At 40.8% G+C, this 19179-nt stretch overlaps 1 protein-coding gene across 2 annotated transcripts in view; it reads left to right on the forward strand.

Annotated features, from left to right (window-relative positions):
- Positions 1-2327: 2327 nt before the first annotated feature.
- The window catches only part of ARHGEF9 (Cdc42 guanine nucleotide exchange factor 9), a 156954-nt gene continuing 140102 nt past the window's right edge, over positions 2328-19179 (forward strand). Inside the window, exon 1 of one of the 2 annotated variants that reach the window (XM_068962147.1) lies at positions 2328-2468. In XM_068962147.1, coding sequence (XP_068818248.1) covers positions 2343-2468 — 126 coding nt within the window. In that variant the 5' untranslated portion in view covers positions 2328-2342. The remainder of the gene's footprint in view (positions 2469-19179) is intronic. The other variant, XM_068962146.1, reaches the window with a different exon arrangement.

Consider the following 19179-nt stretch of genomic DNA (forward strand, 5'->3'; position numbering starts at 1 on the left):
GCTCCAAAATCACTGCAGATGGTGATTGCAGTCATGAAATTAAAAAACGCTTACTCCTTGGAGGGAAAGTTATGATCAACCTAGATAGCATATTCAAAAGAAGAGACATTACTTTGCCAACAAAGGTCCATCTAGTCAAGGCTATGGTTTTTCCAGTAGTCATGAATGGATGTGAGAGTTGGACTTTGAAGAAAACTGAGGAATTGATGCTTTTGAACTGTGGTGTTGGAGAAGACACTTGAGAGTCCCTTGGACTGCAAGGAGATCAGTCCTGGGTGTTCTTTGGAAGGAATGATGCTAAAGCTGAAACTCCAGTACTTTGGCACCTCATGCGAGGAATTGACTCATTGGAAAAGACTCTGACGCTGGGAGGGATTGGGGGCAGGAGGAAAAGGGGACAACAGAGGATGAGATGGCTGGATGGCATCACTGACTCAATGGACGTGAGTTTGAATGAACTCCGGGAGTTGGTGATGGACAGGGAGGCCTGGTGTGTTGCAATTCATGGGATTGCAAAGAGTCGGACATGACTGAGTGACTGAAATGAACTGAACTGAACTGAATTATTAGACATTGGTAGTATGGCATGATAGATATTAGTGCATATGCAGTCAAAAGACTGAGCTCTATAGTTTATTACGTGTGTGATTGGCCAAAGGACCAGTTCACCACTCTGAGACTCAGTTCCCTCATCTTTAAAATATGGGTAATAGTGAGACCCAGCTCATTCATAAGGATCAAGTGATACAGTAGATATGAAACACTTTATAAACAGTAATTCATGAGGTACTCGAAAGGTGGTATTATAAAAGGTCCTATTTGAAATCTCTTTTGCATCCAAACTGAGGGGCTCCCTCTATGCCTTCTATCAAAAGAACAATGGCTATAACCCAATGAAGGATTCCTTAGGAAGGAGCTAACCATCAGAATGTCTTAATTAAGTCAAAAGATCAGTGTGTGTGTTTTTTTCCTATGTGTATCATGTGTTATGCATTAATATCATGACCATAGGGTTATCCTCTGGCTGGTATGTTGGAAGGCAGACCTGTATGAGAGGATGCATGATCCATATTCTGTCTCTGTTGTCTGAATTATTTTGACTTTGGTCTTGCGGAGCCAATAATTACCCTGGTGTCCTTCATCAGAGTAGACTGATGGAAAAGATGACTTCTAGAGGACATGTTCAGCAATTCAGTTCTGGGAAGGGATTGTTTAAGTCCTTTGCCTGATGAGCCATATGTTCTCATTCTGGAAATTGTTTCTCCAAATGCCAAGAAGATTGATGACCCATACAGGCTGGAACCAGTTGTGGAGGAAATGAGAACAAATAACACAGTGGTCAAGATGGTAGCCAGAGAGAAACAGCCTATTCCCCCATACCCATCCACATTACTGTGCCTAGACAAGTGTCATGAACATGTGTGTGTGTGTTTATGTGGAAGTGGCATAGATGTCTGCCTGCCTCTATGTGGAGCCAAGTCCTGCTGGCCATAAAGTCTAAGGACAAAGGTACATAGCCCCTACCTTGCTGAGTGATCTGAGCTAACCCTTTAATCTCCTTGTGGCTCAGTTTTGACATCTCACAAATACAGAAGTCAACCTAGATTCCCTATGTATCTCACAGGGTCATTGTATAAATCAGAGTGAATCTGTGACAAGGTCAAGTTTCCTGGGAGCAAGGCATCACAGAATGCCAGATTATTTCATACTTATGAACACATGAATTCTCTGGATAGCATCATGTGTGGGTGAGAACAGGAGGCTGCAGGACTGGGGTCCATTATATGTGAGAAATGCCATGGTCTGTAACTCATGTGGGTGAGGTACAGTAGAGTTAAATAATGTATCACCAACTCTCAATTGGACAGTTGAAAGAAAGAAGAGGAAACGGGGAGAACAGAGAGTTTAGAGAAAATATGCTCGAGCCTCATTTTAGCCATTGGTTTCAGACTCTCCACTCGTTCCAGATCCAGAGCTGCCTTAAAGCATCAAAGACAGATGGACTGGATCTTTTTCTTTTCTAGGGGAGGAGCTCATGAGTAGGGATAAAAGTTTGAGGCCTGCATAGTCCATATACACATTCTGGGTCATTCAACCCACTGGCTAATGGAGAGTTGATAGTATTGTCTTATGGTCCAGTAGAGCTTGCTCTCCCAGTGTCATCTCCATCAACCCCACCCTTCACCACTAATATGTGAGTTTTTCCATAAGTAGTAGAGCTTCGGGGAGCGGGGGAAGTAAGGTAGCTAGATGTGTGGACTGAACACATTCTTATTTTGTCTCCTAAGCTGATCACTGGAGATTCCATCGTTAGTGCTGAGGCAGTATGGGATCACGTCACCATGGCCAACCGGGAGTTGGCATTTAAGGCTGGCGACGTCATCAAAGTCTTGGATGCTTCCAACAAGGATTGGTGGTGGGGCCAGATCGACGATGAGGAGGGATGGTTTCCTGCCAGCTTTGTGAGGGTGAGTGTCAGCTTTCACTCTCCTCTCCTTTCTCCTTGGCTACTTGCCCGTGGCTTCCCCCTCACCAACCCCTTTTCTCCTTCTCATTCCCCTTCTTATGGCTCCTCACATTTTTCCTCCATGTTTTTGGTCTCCTACCCGGCACTTGGGCTTTCTTTAATCTTTGCCCTTCTAATTTTGAGGTTTTTTTCTTGTTTTTATAACAATCCCCATCTCCTGCCTCCCATCTTCTACCCATTGTGACTTTGCACAAATCACTTCCCTTTTGGCCTTGATAGTTTTGAAAACCTTTTCAACTCTATATTGCTGTGAAATTTTACCTTTCTTACCTCTCTTTTCTGCTTTCTTTCTTTTACTTGCCTCTTCTTTTTTTATCCTTTCTTTTTATAGCTCTCTTCCCACCCTCTTTCTGCCCTCCCCAGTCCTCTCTGCTTCCTTTGCCTCTTTTCTCTCATTTAGGGAAGTGTGAACACCCCTGCATGTTGTCTCATGATTGTCTGCAGCTGTTAATGTAAGAATCTGGGCTCCTTACCCTCTCAAGGGCTAGAGTTACTGACCGCAAATATTGCTTTTTGCAAGGTGGTTGGGAACTAAGATGTGCCAAGGGTGGGAAGCAGGCAGCTTGATAAGGCTGCCAAGGCCTTGGCCCTTTTGACATTATGCCACGAAGAACCTGGCCCTTAAAAGAAGGGGTCCTTGAGAAGGTGATCCTCAGCAGTTTCTGCTTCCTCTGTATTATCCATTAGCAGGATGCTAATGCAGGAAGAACACTGGCCTGGTGTTCCAGCTCATGGCTTTCCTTGGTGTTATGAGCTAGAATTAGCTGTTTGGCAGTCATGAGCTGTGATTTTCCCCATATGCAAATGGTATTGACAATTATTTCATGCTAGGGGATATCACAGTGAACAAAATAATATATATTAAAACAGATTAGTGGCAATACAAGTACCAAAGCCACATCAGGGTGTCTTATAGCCATCCTTACTATCACCTTTTGTTAGTTTCTTTTGTAAGATGAGGGTGAAGTCCTGGCCTCAAACAAAAGATCAGAGTGGCTTGGGTCCTTGGAAAATGAAGGGCCTCAGGATATGAAGGATAGAAGTGTAACATGAGGGAAGGAGCAGGGCATTTGGAATCAGATAATCTAATATGAAGATGCAGTCTCATTTTTACTACCTCCTGCCTCTATGGCTTTTGGCAAAACTTTTATCTTTCCTTATTTTCTCATCTGAAAAATAGGAATAGCAGAAATTTTATGATGATTAAATGAGATTACTGTGTGAGTAAAGTGTCTGGCACATAGTGGGTACTTAGCACATGGTAACTTGCTTTATCATCCTCACCACTGCCACCTTATTATTAATAGCTCCAAGAAGGTCTGTGTATCAAGGCTGACCATAGTGACTAAAAGAAGCCTCCTTCCTAGGGGAGTTGCAAATGTAGGAAGCACTGTTATCTGGTTACAATAATTTAGGTGAGGGCACTGCTCAGAAGCAAAGAGGTAGACAAAATGGCCTCTCATCCTCTCTATGCTGAAAATTTCTTAATGAAATATCCAGTCCTTTTCCCTCTAACATATATGGTGTCTTCCATCAGAGTCTCCACAGACCATGTGTCCCAATTCAGCTTTGTTGGTTAATGAATTGGTCCCAGGGGTAGTTAGAAAGAGCACAACGATAACCATGGGCCTTTGTAACTAGCCTGAGACGCTGTATACAGACAGCTTGTGTGCCTTGGGCTGACAGCCCCCTCTAAAAAAAGGATTAAATTGCACTCAGTGAAAATCACCCAAATATGCATGTATTTCATCTTCAATGAAATGTCATTTTTATAATAAACTGTAATTCAAGGGGTGGGATAAAATACTGGGAAAAGCAGAAAGACTCTCGGAGACAAATAACAGAACCAAGTTTTAGAATATCAGTGAACTGACATTGATGCTCATACATCCAAGGCCAAGAGGAGTGTTTCTCCAAGCACATAGCTTCAGTAGCCACATGGGTGGGCTGAAGCTGACCTTTGAGGAGACCCCTGGCTGGGCCAGACATGCATGGTATAGAGTCTAGCCTAGCGGTCCTCAGTCTTGGCTGCACAGTGAAATAATTCCCTTCGGTAGCTTTAAAAGACACAAACACTAAAACCCCAGCTCTAGGCTGGTTAAATCAGAATCTTTGATATTGAGAATGATTTGGCTTAGGCCAGTATAGTCCAGTAGAAATATAATGTGAGCCACAAATGCAAGCCACAACTGTAAAATTTTCTATTAGCCACAATAAAACAAGTTAAGAAGATATTGGTGAAAGTAATTTAATGTATTTTAAATTAATTTAAGTTAACCCAATATATCTAAAATATTATGGTATAATATTATATTATCACTATAAATTTTTAAATATTTTACTAAGTTTTTGAAATCTGATGTGTATTCTATACACATCTCAATTCACACTGGTCACATTTCAAGTGCCTATTAGCCATTTGTTACTATTAGCAATGTTACAATTGCTATTGTATAGGCTACTGTACATTGCTACTGTACAGGCTACAATTGCTACTGTCATAGTTTAGCAATGTTACAATTGCTACTGTATCAGATAGCACAAATCTAGACTGAGAACCATGACAGCAGACCAGGAGCATTAATGAAAAAGCCTAAATCATAAGTTAGAACTCCAATATTCTATTATACCAGTGTTTATTCTTTGAGAAACTAAGATGTTGCCTCAGATTGTATTTGTAATAAGTTTTTGATCACTGCAAACCTTTTTAAGTGATAAGTAAATGGACTCCTGATCTCTAAAGGGGAATACAATGGAACTTTAGCAGCTAGCAGTGGTGGTGTTACCAGTAAAAGGAAATCAGGTTAAACTGTTGCATGAATGATGTGAAAATTGACACCAAGTTAGACCTTTCAGTTCTCATAAATGAGCATTTGTGTGTAGGTTTACATTCTGGTAAGATTGTGTTACTCAAGGAATTGAATGGTAGAGGTTATATAGGCTCTTTTCTTGTTGTTGTTGTTTGTTCACTCACTAAATTGTGTCCGTCTCTTTTGCAACCCCAAGGACTGTAGCCTGGCAGACTCCTCTGTCCATAGTATTCCCCAGGCAAGAATACTGGAGTGGGTTGCCATTTCCCTCTCCAGGGGATCTTCCCAACCCAGAGATCTAACCCACATCTCCTGAATTGGCAAGTGGATTTCTTACTACTGAGCCATCAGGGAAAGCCAGGCTCTTTTCTAGTAGGTATTTAAATGTAGAATTGCTAACAACATTCTTCTACATTGATTTTTGTTGAGGTTAGAATTGTACTGTGGAGGCAGTGCTAGCTATATTAAAAAATGAGAGACCTGAGTTATAATCTTTGCTTTTCTAGACATTTGACATATCATCATGGGTTTTCCAGAGAAGGCAATGGCACCCCACTCCAGTACTCTTGCCTAGAAAATCCCATGGATGGGGGAGCCTGGTGGGCTGCAGTCCATGGGGCCACTAAGAGTCGGACACGACTGAGCGACTTCACTTTCACTTTTCACTCTCATGCATTGGAGAAGGAAATGACAACCCACTCCAGTATTCTTGCCTGGAGAATCCCAGGGATGGCGGAGCATGGTGGGCTGCCATCTGTGGGGTTGCACAGAGTCAGACACGACTGAAGCGACTTAGCAGCAGCAGCATGGGTTTTTAGTTTCTCCTTCATCTCTGAAGCATTCTCTAGAATCTATTCAAGCTCTGACATGTCTAGGTAGGACATATAGATGAATAACACTCAACTATTGAATCTTCATTATTACTGATATAGGTAGATGTTGATTTCCTGAGATGAGGTACCTCTATGTTGTAGAATTGTTGCCTTGTTTATCTAGTCTCATCCTGAGCTGAGATTCAGTAACTCCTTGAGAATACTGTCCTTAGGGTATTTGGCATATAACATAAAAGTATAATGGCAAAGAAAAGACTTTCCTCCTGACTCTATACCAACTGGACACCTTTGTGGATCATTGGACCAAATAGGTTACTGACATAGTGGAGCATTTCCATTTCCTACCTGGAAGTCTCATTGCTATGTGAACATCAGCCCTAGGATGTTTAGTGCTGTTCTATCCAAGGTAGACTTACCTGCTGTTAATTAGGTTTAAAACCAATGTGAAATCTGAGAAACCGGATTCTTGCCTCAGTTCTGAGTATGCACCTTGAACAGTTTTCTGTATATTTTTGAAGCCCAATTTTCCTCCTTGTAAAATGGGGATAATTAAGTCTTGTGAAACTCATTTGTAAACTTAGGTATGCTGGATATCTGTAAATAGGAAGTGTGATACCATTTTGGGTGCTATACAAGAAACTTCTGAGTTTATATGCCTTCTATCCAGTCAGATATCTGCCTCTTCTATTATTCAGAATTTTAGTCTGTATGTACATACATGTATGTGTGTGTGTGTTCTCAGTCTCTCTCATATCTCTGGGGATATGACTTCATGAGAGCAATGCAGGAGTTGATTTACTTTCTCAGCAGTTGGTCATGCATGCTCAGTCACTCAGTTGTGTCCAACTCTTTGCAACGCCATGGACTGTATCCTGCCAGGATCCTCTGTCCATGGGTTTTCCCAGCAAGGATACCCGAGTGGGTTACCATTTCCTCCTCCACAGCAACTGATCAGGTTAAGTGAATTAGAGTTTGCTGAACATCAATCCTGACATTTAAGTACTGACATCTTCAGCTGCTTTTCTGGGCTGGTGTCCCATTTGGGAGCTGACAGCCGACTGCCAGGATATGATGTGTCTCTTAAGTAGAAAATCCCATTCCTGTGGTGGCCCTCTTATCCCATTTGGGGCCCTAATTCCAAATCATTCAGGCCTATTTCTTTTATTGCCATGTAAAAATTGGCCTTTGTTCTGACTTTGGGCCATGATCTGGGGTCAGCTTACTGCCCACTCGAGGGCAGGCTCTGTACAGAATATGTATCAACCTGCTATTAGTGGTAGCTGAGGCCTGAGAGATAAGGCATGGGTTTGTTCAGAGTGTAAAGAGCCTACTCAGAAGCCATCAGCATATATTTTTTTTTTTCCTGTTTCTTAAAATTCTAGATCTCCTTGGTTTCTGGCCTTCTGGCAGAAGATGAAAGGATGAGCTAATCGGATCATTACCATCATTCCTTAGGGTTGTGCAGATCAGATGTCACAGAAACTAAACCTCTCCTATTTATAGGAAAGCCCACTGCCCCCAGAATATTACTTGGCTTTGGACTATATAGTGTCTTTTTTTTCATTTCACTTGGGAAAACTTTTCACCTATATAAAACCCTAGACTCAAAGTAGATTTAGAGCTGTAAAGACCCATCTTAGTCAGGAGTAGCTGACTTAGATGTTTACAGGGCTAGGCAGGTAACTTACATGAGTAAAGCAGCCTGGTACTAGGGTAAGTGGGAGCCTGTGTCAAGTTGGGAAATCTATGGCCTATCTAAAGGGAGCAAAAGTGACTTGGATAGTTCTCATTGGTGGAATAGAGTATAGCAAGTATGAACGTCCAGTGAGCTCAGATCTTCCAGATTTTTCAAGAAAAGCCAAGAATTGGATTTCATGTAAAAATCTTAATATTTTAAAAATGTTGACCAATAATTCACATTTTAAAAGAAACACTGAAGAATAAACTGAACATATCAGTAGGCTAAATTGAAATGTCCGTTCCCAGCTTGTGACCACTGGTCATCCTAGTTTCCTCATTTTATAAATCCCGAGGAAACATAGACTCAGAGAATGGAAGTGACTTTCTTACTCATGTAGGGAATTAGTGACAAAGCCAGGACTTGAACTCAGGCCTGCTGACTCTTACTTAAGACAGATATTAAGTCTTTGTCTAGTAAGCACAATGTATGGAATTCCTCAGGTATGGTTTCTGTCTGTTGTTTTCCTGTGGTTGGGCCATAATTTCCTGTTTCTTTGTATGCCTTGTAATTTTTTTGTTGTTGTTGAAAACTGGACAGTTTGAATATTACAGTTTGATAACTCTGGAAATCAGATTCTCTTCCTTCCTCAGAGTTTGTTGCTGTTGTTTGTTGAGGGATACAATTGCCTACTTATTGACTGACTTTTTCAAACTTTTTTTTTCTGCAAAGACTGCATTCCTTGCCATATGTAATCATGGAAGTCTCCATTACATTATTTCATTAGTCAGCCAATGAACTGACAGAGATTGCTTTTAAATACCTGAAGCCAAAATAAACAAATTACTGACCAGGTCTTTGCAGCTTGGCTAAGATTTGGGGCATTCCTTCAACACTAATCCAGGCTGCCCACAGCTCTGCCTTACTTTTTTTTTCTTACATTCCTGATTGCATGGAACCTACAGATCCTCCAGAAGTGCAAGCCTACCACCTACTCAGGCTTTTACTGAGCATACATCTGGTTCAGGGCATGTGTGTTGCACTCTGACTTCCTCGGTGTGCACAGTGGCCCTTCTGAGGCTTTATTCGCCCAAGAAATTTTTTCCTCGGTCTCTTTCTTTCTGTGGTATTGCATCCATTTGCTGCTTGCCCCTTCTGCCATCCTTTGCCCCAGATGGACATGGGCAGTGTAAGTCTTTAAGTCTTTCAACAAAGGTAGTCATGACCTCTAAAGCCAATTTAGCCTTGTGTAGGGGTTTAAGACAAAGGTCAGTCTCTATGCCTGACCCTCAGGATCAAAAAGGTCAAAACACACAGCCACAGTATTTTAAGAACAAGGTCATTAGCCCCTTGGCACCTGCAAGCTGCAGGAGGAATACGGGCCACCTTTCTCTCAGCTGCCGGGGAATCAGAAATGGTAGACAAATTAGCAAAATGCTTCAAAATTTTCTTATCAAATTTTAGCCACCCTTTTCTGTGTCAAGAGGGATAAATTGAAAGATTGGGACTGACATATATACACTATTATATATAAAACAGATAACTAATAAGGGCCTACTGTATAGCCCAGGGAATTATACTCAATACTCTGTAATGGCCTGTATGGGAAAAGAATCTAAAAAGAAGAGTGAATACATATATATGTATAACTGATTCACATTGATGTACACCTGAAACTAACACAACATTGTAAATCAACTATACCTCAATAAATTTTTTTAAAAAGAGTTCCCTGCTTGCTGTAAGTTTTGGATTAGATTCCAAAATTCTGAAAAAGTTTGTTCTGTTGTTCTTAGTCAGCTAAAGGGTGATTCAGTAGAGGGACTTATTATTTGTGCATCCCAATCTACCACTTTTAGTGATGTTCCCCCCTCCTGAATCTTAATCCTGTGTGTTCTGGGCTACAGAACAGTCAGGAAAATGTATACATGGGCTGCTAACATGACTCTTAACACTTGAGGACCTACTTCCCATTTTAGGCTAATAGCAACAGTGTTTTGATTTCTTGAGATGAGTTCAAACATGCTCTTGTTTACCCATTCAAGTTTCAGGTGGACAAAGACCTATAGTCTTAACCATCTAAGTAGAAACTCTTGTTTGTGATGCTAGAGGTGATTTATTATAAGATCTGTGAATTAAGGATGACATAAGCAGGGAGGGCCTTTCTTCCTGGATTACAGAAATTTCTCTTCTTCATACTAAAGTTTGAAATGGTGTTATTAGCAGTCATTTGCATTCACATGACCACCTTAATTGCTTCTCATTATATACACATTTTGGATAACATTATCCACTTTATCTTTTGGCTAATTGGAGGGGATTTTTTAAAAATATGAAGTCATCCAGCTCAGAGATAAGATGATTTCCTCCATATTAAAGTAGGTCACTCTGTAGGTCTCACTTCAGTTCAGTTGCTCAGTCGTGTCCAGCTGTTTGTGACGCCATGGACTGCAGCACATCAGGCTTCCCTGTCCACCACCAACTCCTGGAGCTTGCTCAAACTCTTGTCCATCGAGTCAGTGATTCCGTCCAACCATCTCATGCTCTGCTGTCACCTTCTCCTCCTGCCTTCAATCTTTCCCAGCATTAGGGTCTTTTGCAATGAGTCAGTTCTTCGCATCAGGTGGCTAAAATATTGGACTTTCAGCTTCAGCATAAGTCCTTCCAATGAATATTCAAGACTGATTTTCTTTAGGATGGACTGGTTTGATTTCCTTGAAGTCCAAGGGACTGTCAAGAGTCTTCTCCAACACCACAGTTCAAAAGCATCAATTCTTCAGTGCTCAGCTTTCTTTATAGTCCAACTCTCACATCCATACATGACTACTGGAAAAGCCATAGCTTTAACTAGACAGACCTTTGTTGGCCAAGTAATGTCTCTGCTTTTTAGAGACATTACTTTGGTCTCATTCTAAGGTCTCACTTAGAATCCTCAAATTGAAAATAACCATGAAGGACATATAGTCTGTGTCCCAGTCTCCAGGCACGATTATAACTAACTCATCTTGGACTTTTGAGAACCTGGCTAGCATCTGTCAGATAAGCCTAAGCTACTTTTTTGATTAAAGCTGTTAGCCCTTACATTGTAATCTAAGCCAGTTTCTTGAAACATTGCTATTTGCATGAAGCAGATGATATTTAAGAGCTTGCAACAGTAGAAGACATTGTGACTCATTCCCTTCATGGTGGGGCTTTCTTTCCAAGGCTCTGTTGTTTCATCCATAACATTAATTGGAAATTTGATTAGCTGCCTTAGTTTTAAGACTATGATCTGAAGCCTAGGGCCTGTTTTTCTCTGTGTAGCTAACTCCTAGGTTCATTTAGGGATCAGACTGGGCCTCCCTAATACCATGTCTATATTGTTTTGGTGGTCTTGATGATTTGAGGAGAGGAAGATCATGACTGATTGAATGCTTGAAGATGAAATCTGTTTCTGAGGCTCTTTGGGAAGTACACAATTTTGTAAAATCATGATAATTGTACATATATTTCTGTTTATATATGTTTCTTTTTTTGTCATTATAGATGTCATTATGAATTAAGGTAAGCCTCTTACCTTTTTCTAATTATTATTATTACTGCTGTTACCATCTGCTCACCAGTATTTACTAATCCTTGAACAAAAGTGACCGTCCAGCACTTAGCAAAGCTGCCTCCTTGAGCCAGGTAGACAAGGGCAGAAGTTATCTGACATCTTGAGAGGCCTCCTCCCAGGAACTTTGTCCTGCTTATTAGAGGGTCACCAGAAAAATCATACTTAGATGCCCATGGGTCTCTTCTTTGGTTTTCAGAAGTGAGTCTTCTTTGGAGAAACTTGATTTGGGAATGCCTTAGTGTTGAATGAGAGAATTGACTTTTTTTTTTTTTTTTGCTTTAATTCTGTTCCCAGAATGGGTTTGGTCCCTCAGGTTAACTCAGGGAGGACATAAAGTCTGGTTGCCAATCTCTAGGATGTGAGCCACAGAATAAAGGGCCTGAGGGCTCAGGCCTTGTCTATATCATTCCTGTTAGAGATCCAACCAGCAAGGGAGTCTGATGTTTCACACCCTAAATACAAATAGGTACCATTGCCTTTTTAGAGACATTTTATCTCGTAAATAGGACAGGAAGAAAGCAAAAGTAGGCCCGAGCCTTAAGCAAGAAACTAGACTCCCCCACCAAGAACAGTACTCCCTGAGTATGGTAGACTGGACTAACTTCCCCTTTGCTTGACTAAGATTAGAACTCAGATCCAGTGAGATCTGAGTTGCAATGTATCTTTTGTTGAGTTTTTTGCCTTAAAGGAGTCAAGGAGTAGGTGAATGATGCTAAGAGGGCAGGAGAGGCGTATGAATAGGGAGCTTTGGGCAGAAATTTCTCTAGCCTTTTGAGGTTGGGTGGTCCTTCTCTATTGGAAATATGCTGTGTAGGTATATCAAAGATCAGTTTGTGTGTGTTGAACAGGGGGCATTTTCTTTGGAGGAATAGGGAATGATAGGGCTCCTTGGAGATACAGAGATGAAACACTTGACAGATTACCATGCAAGAAGAACACAGTGAAGGTAGCAGGAGCATTGGGCTGTAAAGTCAGAGATCTGAATTTAAGGGTCAGCTCTGATGCTGATTCTCTGGGGATGTCAGGGAAGGACCTCTTCTTGGCCTCAGTGTCTTAACTAAAAATGCAGGAAGTTGTACTTGGTGGTTTCTGATGGCCATTTCTGCAACAGTTTGAGCTTCTTCCATGATTCTATAACCAAGATCACCTGTGTTTACCTGCCTGCATTCAGTCAGAATGGTATATCAAATTGGTTTGATGGAGCTTTCTGGTGGAGAAGGAAGGATTTGGCTTCACACTACAGTTGTTGAATGGAGAGTGGAGGAACCACTGACATTAATAGGTAACACTCCTTCCCCAGGATGTGGTAAGGCTGTTTCTGTGAGGCACCAGCCAGTGAGTACCAACAGGAAGATGATGCAAGGTTGTGTGAAGAAGCCATTCAGCAAAGAAGCTGTGCCCTTCTGTCCTTTATACAGCCAGATTCTAAATTAAGAGACCATTTGCTTTTGATCTCTACCTGTATCAGTTGAGTAGGGAGCTTTCTGAGGTGGAAATATCTGGGCCTGAGGCTCATCTTCTTAAATTGAAGCCAGGCTGCTCTCTATTAGAAATCAGAGCCTCTCATTTCATGTTTTAAAATGTTTTTTAATTTTTTATTGAAATATAGTTGATTTATGATGTTGTATTAGTACAGAAAGTGAGTCAGTTATACATATACTCTTTTATTTTTAAGATTTTTTTCCCCATATAGGCCATTACAGAATATTATGTGGAGTTTCCTGTGCTATAGAGCAGGTTATTAGTTATCTCTTCTATATATAGTAGTATATATGTCAATCTCAATTTATCCATCCCTGCCTTATCCTCTGGTAACCATCAGTTTGTTTTTATACATCCATGTCTCTACCTCTGTTTTGTAAATAAGTTCTTTTATACTCTTTTTTTTTTTAATTCCATGTATAAGCAATATCATATGGTATTTGTGCTTCTCTGGCTTACTTCACTCAGTATAACAATTTCTAGGTCCATCCATGTTGATGCAAATGACATTATTTGTCATTGGTCTTTTTTTATGGCTGAGTAATATTACATTGTGTATATGTACCACATGTTTATCCATTCCTCTGTTGATGGACATTTATGTTGCTTTCATGTCCTGGCTATTGTAAACAGTGCTGCAATGAAAATTGGGGTGTATGGATCTTTGGGAATTATGGTTTTCTCTGTGTATATATCTAGGAGTTGGATTGCTGGGTCATATGGTAGTTCTTATTTTTAATTTTTAAAGGAGTCTCCATACTGTTCTCCATAATGGGTATACTATTCCCACCAATGGTATAGGAGAGTTCCCTTTTATCCACACCCTCTCTAGCATTTATTGTTTGTAGAGTTTTGATGATGGCCATTCTGATTGGTGTGAGGTAATACCTCATTGTAGCTTTAATTTGTATTTCTCTAATAATTAGTGTTGCTGAATATCTTTTCATGTCCTTTCTGGTCATCTGTATATCTTCTTTGGAGGAATATCTATTTAGATCTTCTGCCCATTTTTTTTTATTGGGATATTTGCTTTTTGATATTGAGCTACATGAGATTAATCCAATAAGCAAATAATTACTCTCCTTTCATTTTATAATTACCACTTGGCTTTAAGATGTGGACTTCAGAGAAGAAAGGAGAAGGCTTTAGCCTCTTCATACTGAAGTGTGAATGACTGATATCAGACTTTTGCTTGAGGATGATTTGGAGGAGAGAAGGGACCATGAAGGAAGCAAGGAAGCAAAGTCAGCAAAACCAAAAAAGAAAAGGTAGATGGGGGAAGAAAAGTGGAAAGAAACACAAAACACTAAGGAAAGGGAGAGATGCAAGCACACTTACTTTTAGCACCTCCATTTGTTTGGTGCCAGCTGGTCCTCCACAGGAACTTCATGCCCCTTAAGAAGTATTTCAAATTCTAGGTGACTGGCCTGAGAATCAGACAGAACTGACTTCACATCTTATACCCAAGTACTTGTGATCAGTGTGATCTTTAAAATAATTTCTCCATGTCTTTGAACCTTTTTTTTTGTACCTGTAAAATGAGGACAGTGAGCCCAATTTTCCTTAAATATCAGACCCTGATATTTGAATAGCATGCTATAGTTTGATATGGCATAATTTGCCCTCTCTCATATAGAGAGTTCAAAGGCTCCTAGAGCAGGGCAGAGAGGTTACAGCTGAAAACCAGAGCAGAGAGAGAGCCTATCTTCTCCAGAGACCTTAGAGTAATACCTAAAGCCTCAGCTTCTTGGGGATCACAATGCAGTACCTTCTGCATTCTCCATGACCATTGTGGAGTTTGAAAGAGTTAATTCATGTGAAAGGAGGTTAACAGCTCTGAAGTCTATGCCTGCATGAGAGATTAGACTTGCTTTTATCCTGAAGGACGTCTGAAGATTGAGTTGGCTTTTTTGAAAGGGAGAGACCACAGGTAAAACAGAGGATCAGATCAGTGCAGAAGGAAGCTGCCTAACAAATGAATGCCCCTGATACTGTCAGAGCCACCTGCTCATGATAACTTGGCCCTGACAGTTCTCTTTTGGCTCTTATTTGTCTTCTAGTTCCAGTTCCAATATGGCAGGATTCTTAGGTCCCACTTACTAATGACAAGTTTCTGGACTGGCCTATAGCCAAAGTATCCCTGGCTATTAGACTGCTAGTCTCCAAGCCTCTTTATGACTCTGCAAGGGCCAGCCTCTCCTTTACTTGATGCCCCTCAGAGGGATCTGGAAACATCTTACAGTAGCTATGAAATCTCCAAGTATATAAAATTTGGCTTTAGAATGTACCTCATTCTCTCTTTATCTTCTCTTCTCTTACTTGATCTCGCCAAGTAAGTCTTTGAAACAAGTTGCTTCCCAGAGCAGTACATCTGCTCAGGTGAGCTACTGTCCCAAATAAGCATCAAACTCAGGTTCAGGTTGGATTGGTACCACAATATGCCAGAAATAGGGTGAGCACTGAATCTCTGCCAATCTCACAAGAACTAGAGTTCTAACCCCTGGGTAACAATTACTTGTTTAAGATGAGACTGTCTTCCTTAGGTTCTTGTATTAACTGGCTGAACTCAGAATAGTCAGTAGTCTTGAGGTGCAATCCAAAGGAGTTATATAACATGAGGACAACTGACCAAACCATTCTCTTCCCTTCAGATTTTATTACTTTCCCAAGAGCTTTATTTCTGGCTTTAATTTCTTTTTCTTGATTGGGGCAGATTGGAGACTATTCCCTGGCTCTTCCTCCCACCCCATATACAAATACAACCCTCTAGCTTTGGAATAGGACATTTAGAGCTGACAGAAAAATTCACTTATTTTCTTTCCTCATATAAGACTGATATGGCTGTCTTTGGATGACGTATTAAGGCAATGAGTGGAAAGTTGAAGACAGGATATTTTTATATAACAGCATATCTAAAGTGGCACATCTAAGGTGTTTTATCCTTGATCCTTCTATAGGGATGATCCTGGAGAAGGCAAGACCAGAGCAAACCATAATTTCAGGTTACTTCTTCAAAGCTGAAAGGAAAGCAATTTCCTTTATGGCCAGTTCCATAAATGGCCAGTTTTCTTGTTTCACTTTGCTTGCTTTTCCCCCCGTTTGCTGGGAAAAGATGTATTTATACAAGGAAAAATCCACTTGAGGTGGTGGTGGATTGGAGTTCTTTGGTAAAAAATAGATGAAGCAGACTTTTGACAAAAAAAGGGTCCTCTGGAGAAGGGAATGGCAGACAGTTTCAGCATTCTTGCCTTGAGAATCCCATGAATATTATGAAAAAGCAAAAATATATGACACTGAAAGATGAAGCCCCCAGGGCAGTAGGTGTTCAATATGCTACTGGAGAAAAGTGGAGAAATAGCTCCAGAAGGAATGAAGAGGTGGAGCCAAAGTGGAAACAACGCCCAGTTGTGCATGTGACTGGTGGTAAAAGTGAAGTCTGATGCTGTAAGAACAGTATTGCATAGGAACCTGGAATGTTAGGTCCATGAATCAAAGTAAATTGAAAGTGGTCAAATAGGAAATGGCAAGAATGAATATTGACATTTTAGGAATCAGTGAACTAAAATGGAAAGGAGTAGGTGAATTTAATCCAAATGACCATTATATCTACTACTGTGGGCAAGAATCCCTTAGGAAAAAGTGGAGTAGCCCTCATAGTCAACAAAAGTGTCTGAAATGGAGTACTTGACTGGAATCTCAAAAATGACAGAATGGTCTTGGTTCTTTTCCAAGGCAAACTATTCAGCGTCACAGTACTTGAAGACTATGTCCTAACCACTAATGCCAAAGAAGTTGAAGTTGAATGGTTCTATGAAGACATAATAGAGCTTCTAAAACTAACAACAAAAAAAGATATCCTTTTCATCATAGGGGACTGGAATGCAAATGTAGGAAGTCAAGAGATACCTGGAGGAACAAGCAAGTTTGACCTTGGAGTACAAAATGAAGGGGTACAAAAGCTAACACCTTCCCATGTTGGTTGGGACTGGCTGAGGCTGTGAGATGTGTGAGGACCCTTCCAACTGTATACACTGGGGGAAGTACAGCTCAGTAGGGAGAGTGCAGTGTCAGGCTGTAGACAGAGGGTGACTATGTTGCCATGACAAGTGGTTGATGTTAGTGGGTCCAACATTGAGTTGTTGGCTGTTCTCCAATAAGTAGATGACCGGGAATTCAAAGGCAGGCAGTGTGCAATGAACCAATAATGGTTTTCTCATCTGTAAAATGAAGTCCTTATAAATTCCTCCAACAGATTATCATCAAGTAGTTACTGAGGAGATACAGAAGTACTTTGCTAACAAAGGCCCATATAGTCAAAGCTATAGTTTTTCCAGTAGTCAAGTACAGATGTGAGAGTTGGACCATAAAGAAGGCTGAGCACCAAAAAACTGATGCTTTCAAACTGTGGTGCTGGAGAAGACTCTTGAGAGTCCCTTGGACAGCAAGGAGATCAAACAGTCATCCTAAAGGAAATCAACCCTGAATATTCATCAGAAGGATTGATGCCAAAGCTCCAATACTTTGGCCATCTGATGTGAAGAGTTGACTCTTGGAAAAGACCCTGATGCTGGAAAATATTGAGGGCAGGAGAAGGGGGCCACAGAGGATGAGATGGTTGGATGGCATCATAAACTCAATGGATATGACTTTGAGCAAATTCCAGGAGATGGTGAAGGACAGGGAAGCCTGGGATGCCACAGTTCATGGGGTCACAAAGAGTCGAACATGATGAGCAACTGAACCACAGCAACAAAAGTACTTTAGACCTGAAGCCAATCCTACAAGAATATGATAGTAGATATGAAAACTTATATAGGAATTAAATGACTTGCCTAAGTTCTGTGACCTTACTCAAATCCTTTCTGTTTTCTAGATCACAGTTTTCTCACCTAGAAGATGAAGGGATTGGACCAGATAAACTCCAAGAATCCTTCTAATCCATACTCTATAATTTTTAACATTGACGTAAAATACACTTAACATATTTTTTTTTTTACCATTTCAATCATTTTAAAGTGTACAGCTCAGTGCACTTATGATGCTGTGAAACCATCACCACTATTTAGTTCTAGAACTTTTTCATTACTCCTAAAATAAACACGTACCCATTAGTAATAATTCCTCTTTCCTCCCTCACCACAGCCTCTGGACTCCATAACATTTGTATACAGGTCAGCAGGTGAAAGGCAGAGGATTTTGAGGGAAGGGATGTGGTTCAGTAGTTCAGCAGTAGGAAGAAAGAGGCAAATGAATAGCTGCTGCTGCTAAGCTGCTTCAGTCGTGTCTGACTCTGTGCGACCCCATAAACGGCAGCCCACCAGGCTCCCCCGTCCCTGGGATTCTCCAAGCAAGAACATTGGAGTGGGTTGCCATTTCCTTCTCCAATGCATGAAAGTGAAAAGTGAAAGTGAAGTCGTGTCTGACTCTTAGTGACCCCATGGATTGCAGCCCACCAGGCTCCTCCATCCATGGGATTTTCCAGGCAAGAGTACTGGAGTGGGTGCCATTGCCTTCTCTGAAATGCGTAGCTACAGGAGATTTTCAGCCTGGATAGGATTGAGAAGCGGTTAGAAATACAAGGCAGATGTTGCAGGAGAACCCTAAACAAGGAACATGCCAAGTGTGGGGCACTGGCACAGTTCTATAGGATTAGTTAGTGAGACCCTACCTGTAGAGTAGCAAGTGGTATAGCCTAAACAACATAGCAAGTCTGACTCTAAAGTGACTCCATTTTGCCAGGTCACCATACTGAAGTAGTTTTTCTGATGTCTGTCAAGTATTGTGACCTTTCTAGATGAATAGATTTCAGAGAAAAGTGAACTTCTGAAAGTTTTGGCAAAGTCCATAAATATCTATACATGTACACATGTTACCTTTTTGTTACCCATCTGCCCCCTTCTCCACCCCTAGGGCACAAAACTCTGCACACAATATTTTAGAAGTAAATTCTACATGATCTTATTTTATTTAATCGAACTATTCCTTTTGTGATTATTTGACTAATAGAAACCTAAATTCAATCAAGGTCTAAGCAGTCGATGGCCTTAGGGATCAAATTGCAACATCTGTTGGATGATAGAAAAAGCTAGAGAATTCCAGAGAATTCTACTACTGCTGCTGCTTCATTGACTATGCTAAAGCCTTCAGTTGTGTGGATCACAACAAACTGGAAGATTTTTAAAGAGATGGGAGTACCACCTTACCTGCCTCCTGAGAAACCTGTATGGAGATTAAGAAGCAACATTTAGAACTGG

This window comes from Capricornis sumatraensis, chromosome X, assembly GCF_032405125.1.
Source record: "Capricornis sumatraensis isolate serow.1 chromosome X, serow.2, whole genome shotgun sequence".
Classification (NCBI taxonomy): domain Eukaryota; kingdom Metazoa; phylum Chordata; class Mammalia; order Artiodactyla; family Bovidae; genus Capricornis; species Capricornis sumatraensis.